The sequence below is a fragment of the Hermetia illucens genome, chromosome 3 (genome assembly GCF_905115235.1).
Source record: "Hermetia illucens chromosome 3, iHerIll2.2.curated.20191125, whole genome shotgun sequence".
Classification (NCBI taxonomy): domain Eukaryota; kingdom Metazoa; phylum Arthropoda; class Insecta; order Diptera; family Stratiomyidae; genus Hermetia; species Hermetia illucens.
Window position 1 is genome coordinate 179,060,637 of NC_051851.1, and position 14,122 is coordinate 179,074,758.

The 14,122-nt window shown below is 43.5% G+C and overlaps 2 protein-coding genes across 16 annotated transcripts in view; both read right to left on the reverse strand.

The window, feature by feature from the left end:
- The window catches only part of LOC119652655 (tyrosine-protein phosphatase Lar), a 994,202-nt gene that overhangs the window by 327,382 nt on the left and 652,698 nt on the right, over positions 1-14,122 (reverse strand). The gene's annotated exons all lie outside the window — the stretch shown is intronic.
- LOC119652659 (RILP-like protein homolog) overlaps positions 5,497-14,122 on the reverse strand; it is a 45,648-nt gene continuing 37,022 nt past the window's right edge. The window contains exon 2 of the mRNA XM_038056929.1: positions 5,497-5,655. Coding sequence (XP_037912857.1) covers positions 5,616-5,655 — 40 coding nt within the window. The 3' untranslated portion in view covers positions 5,497-5,615. The remainder of the gene's footprint in view (positions 5,656-14,122) is intronic.

A 14,122-nucleotide genomic window follows, 5' to 3' on the forward strand; every position in this document is an offset into this window, starting at 1 on the left:
CCTTTCCTATTTTTCGTTCGGCTGTATATGGTTGCTCTGCTCCTTTCTGAAGGAAATTCAATGGAAAGATTACTATCGGTAAAAGGAACTTTTAACACCCAGTTAATCATTAACTCCACCGCTTTCTCGTTTCAGCTAAAAGTAGAGTGTCCTTGCGATGTGGACGAAGTAAGAGATTGCTAGATCCAGTTCAGAGGTAAACTTCAGTCACAGAGGGGGTCCTTACCACTGGTAAATGAAGTGGTGAACGCAAGTATGAACCCCGTTTTCTCTACTTTCATTTCACTTCATTTTATAAATGCAAACATGCATCAAACAAACGTTCCGTTTGAATATCCCCAGTCATTGCCTCCGTTCAGAGGTGAACCGTAAAGAGTTACTGGGACCCTGGAAAATAGAACCCTCAACAATTAAACCAACTTCCTAAATACATTCAATTTAGCAGTCATCAAGTGATTTATATAGTAAAATTCTTTGAAAAGTAGGCGGGTAAATTGCATACGTCGGCAGAGCGTACTTGCGTGCTGCTACCCCTCTCGTGCCTCATGCAATTAAAGCGTTTGAACGAACTCCTTTCCAGGACTCAGGAGCGACATACATGCAGGATTAGTTAAACTGAAAGTTTTCAACTTGAAAAGTTTTTGAAATTCTAGACAAGAAGCTAATGGGCTAAATAGGCTGACTTGCCGTCTCAAGCCTGGTAAATCGGAAAAGACCACACCGGCGAAATGCCACCTACTTTCCACAAGCCTTCTCCATGTTAATTCAACATGATATTATATATCAAAGACTATCCAGACAGTGAGGTAGATCCAAGCTTCCTGTTTTGTCCATATAATTACTAGGCTATGTGTCGGGCGTTGCTGTTGTTGGAAGGAAACAGTCCAGTAAACATGAGGAGTGTTGAAACAAGAGTAACGTAATGATGATGGCCTGGCAGTTAGTGCTGTTAAGGAGGTGTCGTTTCGTTGTAAGAATTTATGGTAAAATCAGGTAAACTTATGAATCGCGCGAAGGATTTGCCTCCAAGTGGTTTCCAGTTGTTGTTTTTAAAAGAGCGTAGAAGTTGCCTGACTATCTAGATTTGGGAGGTGTGTAGAGAGAATTATGGCATTTGATTAGATAGTTATCTAGGGAACAACCCAGTAGAAGTTGAAAGGTGATAATAACTTGCAAAATTGGGAAGAGGAAGTCAGGGGAGTCAGGTCTTGATGGAAATTGTTGTGTGAACAGTGCTGTATATGCTGAACAGTAGTTGTGTGTAGAGAGAGTTTGTTATCATATTAGGTTCAGTGATATTATTAAGCAATTAGATCACCATCTTCGGTTGACTTCTTTTCAATTAAGTTAGGTTAGGTAGGTTTTGTTATCAGTTATGAGTCCGATAATACAGACACCTACCCGCTTCGATATCGAAGAAATTGGGCCCCTCAACGTGTCGACACTCGGTCAACAAGCACGAAATCCGACCCAAAATGCGCTTTGCAGCCTTCTTGAAGAAACTCGATTTTCTGGACCCATCCAGCACTACGATCCTGCCACAACAGGCTTTCATGCAAATTGGAAGCATCGAGCGCGTCGAACCGCCGTCATTTTGGAACCAGCGAGACAGCCTTTAGTTTACGTCGATTGAGGTGCAGTCTTAAAATCGGAGGATCAATTCGGATACAACGAAGTATTTCGGTGTCATTGATTGCCTTGATCAGGATACATTGGCCATTAATGAACATTTTGCCGCCGATCCTCCGAAAACCTCTAAATACAAGGTCGTCAAAGAGGCCTTGTTGAATCATTATTCCGTGCCACAGGAACGTCGTTTTAAAATGTTGGCATCAGGCTTGAAACTAGCGGACAAACAATCATTGGACCTTTTTTTATCGCCTGGGAGGATATTGGTTGCATCCTAAGTTCAAGTATACACTTTGGCTTGACTGACTAACAAAACATGTCTAAGGACAACTCATCCATAAGCACAGGTAGAAAAATACTCCTGTACCTGAAGATGTTGCTAAAACAGCTGTCATTATGACGTTTGGACTCTTCGAGTTCGAGTTCGAAACCGTGCAATTTGGCTTGTGAAACCCACCCAAAACGTTTCAACGTGTTATAAACGAGACGTTGTTTTAACACATCGTTCAATAAGTCCCGGGACTAGCGTAGAAATGGCGCTAATAATGCCATTTATATACCAAGGTTCAGAAGTACCAACCTTCAGATAAGATGTGTCAAAATTTGATGTAATTCGAAACATAACCAAGAAAGCTATAATGGTTGAACTGACGCTACCTTTGCAATCGTGAAAAAATGGACCAAAACAAGTTTCGTGTGTTGATAAAACATTGTTTTCTAATGGGGAAAAAACACTGTTCAAGCTCAACAATGGCTTGAAAAACGTTATCCGGACTCTACTCCGTCGAAAACAACCATTTGTCGGTGGTTTCCGACGTGAAACGCGGTGCTGGTACAAATGATGCGGAACGTTCGGGTTGGCCAAATGAGGGAGTAACTCCCCAAAACACCAAGCAAGTATTGAAAATCGTGATGGGTGACCGCAAAATGAAAGTGCGCGAGATAGCCAAGATGGTGAACATATCAACTGGTAGTGCATTTACTATTTTGCACCAAAAATTGACTATGAAAACGGTTTTTTCCAAATGGCTGCCGCGCTTGCTCACAATGGAACAAAAGCAACAACGTATCAATGATTCGGAGAGCTGTTTGGCACTGTTTACTCGCAATAAACAGGATTTTTTGCGTCGATATGTGACAGTGGACGAAACTTGGATTCACCATTTCACTCCGGAGTCAAGTCGGCAGTCAGCTGAATGGCGTACGACCGGTAAAAGCCGCCCGAAGCGTCCAAAAACACAACAGTCGGCCGGCAAAGTGATGGCGTCCGTATTCTGGGATGCGAATGGTATAATTTTCATTGACTACCTCGAAAAAGGAAAAACCATCAATACCGACTACTACATGGTGTTATTGGATCGTTTGAAGGCCGAAATAGTGAAAAAACGCCCACACATGAAGAAGAAGAAAGTCATCTTTCATCAAGACAACGCACCGTGCCACAAGTCAATCAAAATGATGACAAAATTCAACGAATTAGGCTTCCAACTGCCTCCTCATCCTCCGTACTCGCCGGATCTGGCCCCCAGCGACTTCTGGCTCTTTGCGGATCTCAAAAAGATGCTCCAGGGAAAAAGATTTGGCTCAAATGAGGAGGTGATCGCTGCTACTGAGGCTCATTTTGAGTCAAAAGACAAATCGTTCTACAAACATGGCATTGAAAAGTTAGAGAAGCGTTGGAATGATTGTATTACACTTGAAGGAGATTATGTTGATGAATAATAAAGAATTTTGCCGATAAAATGTTGTTTTCATAGTTAGTCCCGGGACTTATTGAACGATGTGTTACACATATCGATGCCTTATTGATAGTGTCAACCACACTCTCGAGGAACACCTAAAAATTTACATCCAGTGCTTAAACACTAGAGTAAATAAGGGCTCTGCTATTTAGGCTTTCACACACCTGAACAAAGTTCACCATTCTTGTCAGATCGTCTACAGGCTTTACTAGATTTTCCGATATCTGAAACCGGGCGATTTCCGGGCGATTTGTATCCTTTTTTCGAACACTTTTGAGAAACCGAGCAGAGTGTAACTTCCTCATCCGGTAAGTCCTCCCATCTGCTTTGGGATTGTTCTGGTGATCTTCTTCGTTTCTCCTTGCCTTTCAGTAGGGGCCTGCCCACTGCAGTTTTAGCATTTGAATATAGATGTTAGCTTGTAGTTCGTCATATAACAGGTTTAAGTCATTGTTGTATTTAATTCATTATTCGCCATCTAACCGCAAATTCATGAGGATTCGACGTTCGCTTTCCGGCCTGATTTACGTCCGGTTCCCACTGCCATTAATTCCCAGTAGTAATCGTTTGGTCCGGTGTTTTATCTGATTGTGGTCTTTCTTCTGATTTGCCATGGTATTCTCTTTATTATTGTTAAGACCAACTTCCTCCGCTGCTTCATCAGGTTTCAGCAGGGTCTTTCAGTTGCGGCAGGATATTTATTTCATCCGCATAGGCCACTACCTGGGACGACTTATTACGAAAGGAGAACCTGCGAGATGTTTTTAAAGTTAGGGTGTTTGTCCATCACACTCGATTTACTCGGAAACGGCTGAACTATCACGTAATTTGGTGCGAACGGGGGGTCTATGAATCCTTTTACATACTACGAGTGGCATCATTTTGCACTGGGTTTAAGATAATGGAATATGGTCGTGCGGGGTATCAGATGAAAGGGCTCCATCAGTTCTTTTCGAAACTGATGATATTTCTGATATTGGGTGAAACGTAAGGGAAGGCGGGTTCAAAATGTGTGCCCCAAAAAATGTAAAAGGTCTCGTTCTCAGAAGACTCTAATCTTTGAAAACGACAGGACGTTAGTTGTCGTAAACCTCTGCGCGTCACGAAAAAAATGGAATCGACGAACGAAACAAGCGCAAATTTCAAGCGAACTTTTGCAACGTTTTGGAATTGAACCTAATTTTTTGGATAACCTGGGCGTTTCAATTCGGCCCAAAAACAAAACGACAAGCCCAAGCCGAAAAAGACAAGAATGAGAAATTAAAAGTGAAAACAATGTTACTGTCTTTTTCGACAGTAAAAAAGTGGTTTATAAGGAGTTTATTCCTCAAGGGCAAAAAACTAATGCTGCCTACTACGAGGATGTGTTGGAAAGGTTCCTAAAAAGGGTAATTAAGACGAGAAAAGACATCTCCGCTGCCTGGAAACCCCCATCACGTTAACCCGCCTTGCCACAACACACTACTAGTCCACGAATTTCTGGCCAGACACCAATTGCCCACCCCCCTAAAGTCCTGACATCGTCCCACCAGACTTCTTTTTGTTCCCTCGGATTAAGGCAGCCCTGAGAAGAGGACAATTCTCGTCGATAGAAGAGACTTTGCGTGAAGCTTTCTGAAAACACCATCGAAGGTGCGTATCGATCATGGAAGCTGAGCAGCAACTAGAAAGTGAACCTAAGTGCAACCAAGTGAACCTAATTTGATTTCGCTTTTTCTATTCATGCATATAAAAATATGCCCCATCCTTTTCCTAATCCGTTCTAGGTTTTGGAGGATTCCATTTGATCCTGGCCTGAATTGGCTGCGCTGGGTAAATAAACCAAGTACGTTGCCTATTTAGTTGGAATTATGATAGTGAAAGCCCGCCCTAGTTATTTCCAAGGTTTCAGCAGTGAGCCAATAGCATTGCCTCTATACAGCTAATGCTGGAAAACATTAGGAAGCTGAGACCTAGATCATGAGATTGTTCCTGAAATACCGTAAGAAAAGAAAAGTTTAACCAAAAACGGCACAATCTTCAACTGGTATTTATGAAAATTGCATCGTATCATAGACGAGGCGCAAATGGGACATGTAGACCCGAAAAGGCACCCCTTTGATGGTGCAGAAGAAAACAGAACATGTAGTCATCATATTTTTATTTAGGAAAATCAAACTCAGGAATTACATATAGAATCCTTGGAAAGGATAACATTGCGTACAAGTCAGCTCCCCTAAAACCATTCAGTCCAGTCCAGTGTAATCAATCTGCTTCATCGTCCTGATCGTCATCGTCCTGATCATCATCATCATCTTCAAGACCATCGTTTTCACCAAGCACTCCCGCTAGGCTGTAGGTTGGATTCAAGTCTTTCAGAGACTTTTCGCAATCATCCTCCATCTTCTTCATAAACTCCATAAACACTCCAGTATCACATCCACGATCCTTCACCCGTTCCATAAGGGATGAAGTCACCGCTTGAGCTGTCTTTATGACATTCTCTAACTCCAGACTAACCTTCTGATTTTGGATAACAATCTGATTCTGCAGAAACTCCCGACGGGCACGACGGAATCGAGATTTTCGGGAGGCTTCATTATTTTTTTGACGTTGCTCCGCTGGCCGTTGGGCATATTGAACTAAGTTTCTGGCCATTTGCTCCTTGTACTCATATTTGGCGTACTTGCTCTGGTTTAACACAACTTTAGCCGCTTCTATAGACGCTTTCATTCGATTCTGAAATTCTTCTTCAGCACGAAGTGTTACGGAATGAGGATTCATAATGGCGTTGATAACATCCTCGCTCGGTTGTGTGATCACTTTTGGAGTAGAGAGGAGAACAAGCGCTGCAGCAGCTTCGATTTCGGCTTCAGTAAGCCGACCTTCATCTGCTACTGGTTCCACTTTTTTGGGATGAGACATTTTTTTAATTTCTCTTTTCCAATTTCCTCACTTGAGATATGTGTGTACCTTGTGATACCAAAACTCAGAATAAATTTTAAATGTCAAGTTCCCATTTTATATGGTTTCATTTTATATTCCATAAAGGTTCACTCAACCTGGTTCTTTGGAAAATTTCTACAAAGGGGCCTTCAACTTTTAAGGGATTGCTTCACTAAAATTTATAGTGATTGGAACCTTAAAAGCTCATTGAGAAGACAATTTCCAGAGGTTAAAATGACAAAGTCATCAACAATGCAATATTTTAGTGTCAGCGTACTTTACCAGAATTCTTAACTTTTAGACAGATCAGGACTTTTTTCAACTTCCATTTTTCCATTCTCTTACTTTGATTCAGGGAAGACTTCAATCAGAAAATTAACGTTTGGAAAAAGGGCATTCAAGTGTGTTTGCTAACATGAAAATGGTCAAAAAAATGTCAACCATTTTGACAACCAAGATATCTCCTTAAAATTTGCCGCAGCCTCTAATTCCCCTTATTATCTATTGTTAATGTATATCATTGTCAACTACAATTAATTTTTTGAAATTACTGGGATTTCCGTGAAAAAGACGGACCTTGCATATGAGTGAAAGTAGTATTTTACTACCGAAAATCAGCACTATTGGTAAACAAATCCAGGGTTTACTGGGGCAACTGGTAGTACATTTCGGCAGCCACGATTAGTATTTTTGTTTGAGGACTGAGGAAGTCCTAACTCCACATCCAGTTGATGTCGCACCGGATCAATCGGGAAGAAACTTTTTTTAACATTTGTGGTCCACAGACCCCACGATTAGTACCATATTTAGAGGTCCTCGCTAAATGCATCATATTTGTTCCTGTGTGGAATTAAGGACATCTCTACATTCTCTTATTTTTCAATTCTTCATTAACACTGATACTGCTCTACTGGGTTTCATTATCATCACATCTCGTGGTGGGAGTAACATACCTACAGGAGGGGAACGAGCACAAATCCAAAGCCGAATCTACACCAAGCGACCAGAATTCGAGCCCTCGATCACTTATGTGATCATTTCCCGTTTTATTTTTTGATTGAGGTAGATAAATATGTCGGTAAACTGTCGGACTACCAACTGAACACCCCTCTGTTATCAGACAACTAGATTGCAAACGTTTGACAAATTACTTCGGACTAGTCCTCCGATTCTCCCGTCTTAGAGAGCCGTCAAGTTAGGGAATTCCTTCCACCAAAAGGAACGGACAGGAAGAAGAAAAATTGCCAATCTGAAGAATCCCCTGCAATCCGGTTCCTCCCTCGGTCAAGCAACCAACATTTCAGGAGCAACCATCTCTCCTGAGTTCTCCGTTTGTGAAGGGTTTTGCGTTCCTTAGCAAGGAAACAAAAGGAGATCCCTCCCGCAATCACCATCATTCTCAATTCCGAGACAGCATTGCAGGCAAAGGCCACCCACATGGTTTTCCATCTCTGCATCTGAAATACCTCACTTCCAAGGACATTAGCGCAAACCTTCGCGGAATAGACTAGAACGGCGTTGCACTCACCAGAATAAGTTTCCTGCTAGAGAAAGGATGCCCAACCTTTGCCATTAGCTGACTTAAGGCCGAAACTCCAGCTACGACCTTGCCCGTTGCTCTTTTGATTTCCTCGCGAAAGCTCATTTTCAAATCGAGGGTGGGTCCAAAATACACTACTTAAAAAGAGTTCAAGGACTCCATTGGGACAGAAGCTTCTTCAACGGTTAGCAACAGTTATTTATGGGCAAAGGACCACGAAAATTAGACACTGTGGACACTGGAACAGTGGCAAATTGAATATTCCCCGATTAATCCCAATTTAATACTTTTGGGTCGGATGGGATTCACCACGTATGGAGAAAATCATGTGAGCGATTTAGTAGTGAGTGCATCCAGACTTCAGTACGCCAGTCGGTGAGCAGGATGATTTGGGACTGCTTTACGTTATATGGTGTGAAAGGACTTTCATTAATTGATGTAACGTCAATGATGCAGTCTAGAAACGAATCTTGAAGGAACATCTGATTCCTTGCATTGAGAAGTCAGTCAGACAGTATTCAAGTGAGGTCATCTTTCAGGACGATTCTGCCTTTTTTTTAAAATCAGATTACTGATCGGATTTATTTTCCAGCAGTGTATTTCCTTCATTTTGACTCTATAATCAACTCGCCGATCGACATGGGATGCATAGTCGGGATCCCCTTTTTGGTAAAGATGACTACTTCGGTTTTTCCCAGCACAAGGCTGAAACCATTATATGCCAAGCCTGCTTTGGGTCTGTTCAACAATGCGTTCAACAAAAACTGCCGCAACTCTTTTGGCATGACGAATGCCCAGGTCTAGTCCTTTTATGAGGCCTTGTGCTACCCCGGAGTAATCTTCATTTACCTCTATCTCTCCAGCGTCTCATAGGCAGAGAGCGATCCTTAGGTAATCCCTCAATATGCACAAGAGGTAACCCGACACATGGAGTTAACTTTCGAAGGTGCCTATCATATCCGTAAGATTACGGAGTCGAAGGTATGTTTGACATCAAACATCACGAGGAGCATTGCTCGCCGAGTTCAGCGATTGGTGTTCCGCGTCAGTGAACAATTGAACTGTCTTCTCATTTCCGGTATGAAGGACCAGTTTATACACTTCTGCCAAGATAACGACCACTTTCATAGCTTTTTTTTCTTCGGCGTTTGGCCCGGTCACAACCGGGGTCGGGTTGTCGTGATCGATTTTGCCATTTGGTTCTATCAAATGCCTAATCTGGATGCAATGCCGAGGCTTTTCAATCCCCCTCCTCCCCCTCCCCTTCGAGCACTTTCATAGTGAAAAATGGAAAATATTCGGCGAGAGTTCGTAGGAAATAATTCCGCACAATTGGGTGTGTTTGGCAAAAATGAGAACGTTTCCGCAGGGTTTAGTACCACACCTCATTGACTAGCTTTTTTTTTTTTTTTTTGAGGAGGTGGAAATCTTCAAAAGACTCTGGCCTGGGCACGCCAGAGTGTGAGATTTTTACCCACTAAAACCACCCCCGACTCCCCCCCTACCCCGTGGGACCACCTTTAGGTATTACATCACGGGGCGGAGTTAGCTTACTTTAGCTAGGTCTCCTTCCGTCTACCCGCGGGGTTCGTAACCGCGTCTTCCTCACTTCTTCTGTTTTTCGCAGTTTTTCCTGGATTACAGTGATCATGGAATTGATCGCATCCCAGTCTTTCTGACAGGCTACCATTGTTCGGACAAAATTTTCCGGTGATAGCACTTCACCTAGAGTTTCCTCCAGGTTCCTCTTTTCTTCCACGAACCTAGGACACTGGAAGAAAACGTGCGCCGGGTCCTCTGGGACCCCGCAGTTTGGACAATTAGGCGAGGTGTCCAATTTAAACCTGTACAGGTATTGACGGTATCCTCCATGGCCGGTGAGAAACTGGGTGAGATTATAATTTATCTCCCCATACTTTCTCTCCAGCCACTCCCCGATGGAAGGGATCAACCTGTAAGTCCAACGACCCTTTTCTGACTGGTCCCATCGCTGTTGCCACCTGCTTATGGATCTCTCCCTTTCGGCTTTTTTCACCTGAGCTAAGAGAGAGATGGACCTGGTGTTATAAATGTTCATCATTTCGGTTACCAGGGTGTCAATCGGCATCATTCCCGAGATGACGAACGCTGCATCGTCTGAGACGGTCCTGGAGGCAGAACACACCCTTAGGGATATTCTTCTGTAGACCGCACTCAGTTTATGTGCATTGCCTAAAACCTGCAGTGCTTTTCCCCAAACTGGGACTGCATACAGCATGATAGAGCTCACCACCCTGGCTATGAGCAGCCTGCAAGTATGCCACGGGCCTCCTACGTTCGGCATCATCCTTGCCAGAGAAATACTCGTGGTGGATGCTCGTTTACAAGTATGCTCTATGTGCTGCTTAAAATTAAGTCCTCCGTCTATCATCACCCCCAAGTATTAGATGGCCGGCTTGGAAGTGATGATACGATTCCCGATTCTAATGCAGGCGTAATTTCTTTTGCGGCGCTTAGTGATGAGGACCGCTTCCGTCTTTTCCTCCGCGAGTGCCAGTCCAGCACTCTCTAACCAGGCCTTAATAACACTGATTGCTTCGCTTGAGTACAACTCAGCATCCTCAAGATGCTTTGCAACCACAACCAGTGCTATATCATCGGCGTAACCCACTACCGTAGCCTCCTCCGGAACCGGAAGGTTGAGTACATCATTATACATGATGTTCCACAGTAGTGGGCCCAGTACAGAGCCCTGGGGCACACCCGCGGAGACAACGTACTCTTTGGATCCGTCATCGGTATCATACCAGAGTATCCGCTCTTTCAAGTAGCTATCGATAATAGCGGCGAGGTAGGTGGGAACACCAATCGTCGCCAGAGACTTTCGTATAAGGTTCCAATTGGCCGAGTTTAATGCATTCCTCACATCTAGGGTCACCACCACGCAATATTTGCTGGTACAACCCCTTCCGTGAATTGCATTTTCGGCCAAGCCAGTAACCATTTTGATGGCATCGATGGTTGATCTGGCTTTCCGGAACCCATACTGCCTATCTGAAAGGCCCCCTTGGCTCTCGACGACTGGAAGTAATCTATTATAAATGGCCCGCTCCAACATTTTCCCCATAGTGTCTAGAAGACATATGGGTCTATAGGAGGACGGTTCACCTGGAGGTTTGCCAGCCTTAGACAACAGTACCAGCTTCTGCCGCTTCCATGGTGCAGGAAAAATACCCTCCGACATGCACGTTTCAAATAGCTCCGCGAACATATCCGGTCTACTTTTGACGGCAAGTTTGAGAGCCTTATTCGGTATGCCGTCAAGACCCGGGGCTTTACTGTCGCCTATTCGACTGCAGACCTCTAGCAGCTCGTCCCTGGTGACTGGTGGAATCGGCGTCACATTCAGGGGGCGCTGGAAGGTGTCAGCACCCCCCCCCCCCTCTTGCTCATTGACTAGCTCCTACCAGTAGCAAGCTGCGGAGTCTCCTTTTAGCTGATTTGTACCCTGTCATTGTAGAATATGCCTCTTTTCAGCTGTTTAAACTTTGTACCAAACAGCGCAGCCTATGGCATTCTCTTCGTAGGTTGGCAATTACCGCCATCCACGAATACATAGAAGGCTTGTCACGGCTGGGTGCCCCACGAACCATGGAATCCCGGCTACGCTGGTTGTTCCAAAAGTTTAGACGAATCACTTCCGCGATATTCTACGCGCAAGGAGAGCGCTGGGCTGATGCAAGCCGAGAGATGCCGTCAACCACTTCAAACGCGATGTATTGATGGTCACTCGCCGGGAAGTTTTCCAGAACTCGTTACCGGTTCGCGGACTACACTACTGATTCCGGTGCAAAAATTTCATCGGGAATGCTTGGATGGGATCCGAGGTTTAAAACAACCCTTATTTTTGTCGTTATCAAAAACGTTTGGAAATTAGAAATTATAAGAAATTCGGACTGGCCAAAACTTTTCCATTTCTAACTTTCGAGCTGGCACTGTAATATCAATGAAATCCACCGGAAAAGATCCTGTATCAATAGCTTATAAATGAAGCCATATTATTTCAATCTGCATACATTCCCAGCCATCAAGTTAAACCACTTTAGTCAAAGTAATCTCGCTATTTACTTTAAATTCTCCCTTGTTACCCAGTTTGAACGTCTTCCACCGTTTATTTGGTCTTACGAATGAGCGCCTCAACACTCTGCTCTCCCGACTCCCGCTGCCTTTTGTCTATTTTGTTTATAGATGACTTCATCAAACTTGAAATCAAATTCAATATTTGTCGTATGTAAACTAATTTTCAACTAGAATTGCTTCAAAGGATCCATGCCCCATGTGCATTCATTCGTGCACAATGCCATCCCTGTCTTTGGTGATTTGATCCATGTATCATGTAGGTATACATCTACGTAAGACAAAAGGTAAAGTTCGTGAATTATACAGAGAAGATGGTTTTCCCGCTTTCCCACTTGGTATTTGATTGAAGTTGAGCTAAGTGGAGAATGCCGTATTCAATCGGGATAGTTCTCGAAATTGGCGGAGCATGTCCTTTTTGTTTAGTTTCTATTCAATTTTCTAGTTTTACTCGCTTCATCTGTATCTTTGACATTGAGGGTTTTATCCGTTATTTTGGTTCGAGTTCAAATGACTCTCAATAATTATTTAACTTCTGAGTGATTACCCATTTAGTCCTTGACGATCTTTTCCCAATCACTGGAAAACGAGAAAATCGGTACAGTCAAATGTGTTCTCCCAATATACCTAGAAAGGAAGAACTTTTTCCCGATGTAAATTTATGCGAAAGGACAAGTATCACTGAAAGATAGTGTCCCGGAAACATAGGAGATGGTTAATTTCCAACAGGAAACAAGTCAACTTCACCGTAATCAAATGGCAGCCACACAACAATAAATTCAAAACTAAAAGTAACTCCTGCAACAGTAAGTTCAAAATCCACTCAATGCCAACCAAACTTTTGAAATATCCTTCCAGAAACGCTGGCTCAATAAAATCCTGAACTCCGCATCGTGAATCTTATTGAATAGTCTAATCGGACCCAACTAACTTAGCCATATAATAAAGCCATTGGAAATTGGCAATATCTAACCACCAGAAGGGCGTCCATGAAATCCTAACTTCAAGTATCCTTCGAATAAATAAAAAGAGGAGCGACCGCACTTCTCCAGACAAACTCCCAGGATTAAAACACTGGAAAACCGTCGGAAGGAAGAAAAATCTTCTTCCTTCAGCTTTGCAACCATCTCAAGATTCATCACATCAATAAAACCCATAAAATTACCAAAGAGCAAAGAGTAACTTCTTTATCAAGTCACTGTGTTCCAGGCTTCATAGTCGTCATCGTATGTCCCTGCGCGTCCTTTTTGCGGTACAGTTGTGAAAACGATACAGTGCGCGGATGGTAGAATCGTCGACGGGAAAAGTAATTTAAGTATTATTAGCAAAGTTTTGCAATTGTACATAAGGAAGTCGGTAAATTTCATAGAAAATATCAAACTGGCTATGACGCACAGCATGGATGGGGGTTGGTTGGTCTCAGATTTCGACTGCTTTAAGATTTAATATTTCCTGTCCCAGTTCCGATTCACGAGCATACTAGCAAGGATGCGGTGGGGAGATATACACGAAGGAAAATTATGCGAACTAAAGAAGGTCTCAGACTGAAGGACAATCACATGGCATGAGATTTGTTTGATTGTGAAACTTTTTGAGATGTTATGACATCGCCTCATAAATTCTGGTACAACGAAAAGTTTGATAGCAGTTGGACTTGTGGCTAATTGATTGGGATGGATTCGTTATTATGCGGAATAGCCGAAAACTTGATCTTCAGGTCCTTGCCTTAAGGTTATTGACAACCATCAATAAGACCTAAGACCTATCGACTCCCTCATCGATAACCTACCTTGTCGTGGTGAGGGAGCTCAGTAAGGAAGATCCTCCAGGAAACAGGAGGTGACATCTGAAGCCAAGCGGTAATCAAAACCCCAAGCCAAGGTGTGACTACCGTGCCGAGGGCTGAATGGCCACAGGAGTTAAGATGCGGCAGTAAACGGTGAACAAAACGCCTCCGGGTAAACCGCCTTCGGGCAAACCGCCTCCGGGCAACGCACAACCCAGGAGCTGTGCCAAGGTTGAGGGGAAAGGAGCGTTCGGGGCACCTACGGCTAAGGGGAAACCGAAGCGGCAGCGGCCCTCAGACGATCCTAACTCTTCGACACAAAAGGCAGCAAAGAGGGCTCGGCCGGCAACGGCTAGGCCTTCATTTGCAGTCAAGGCTATCGAA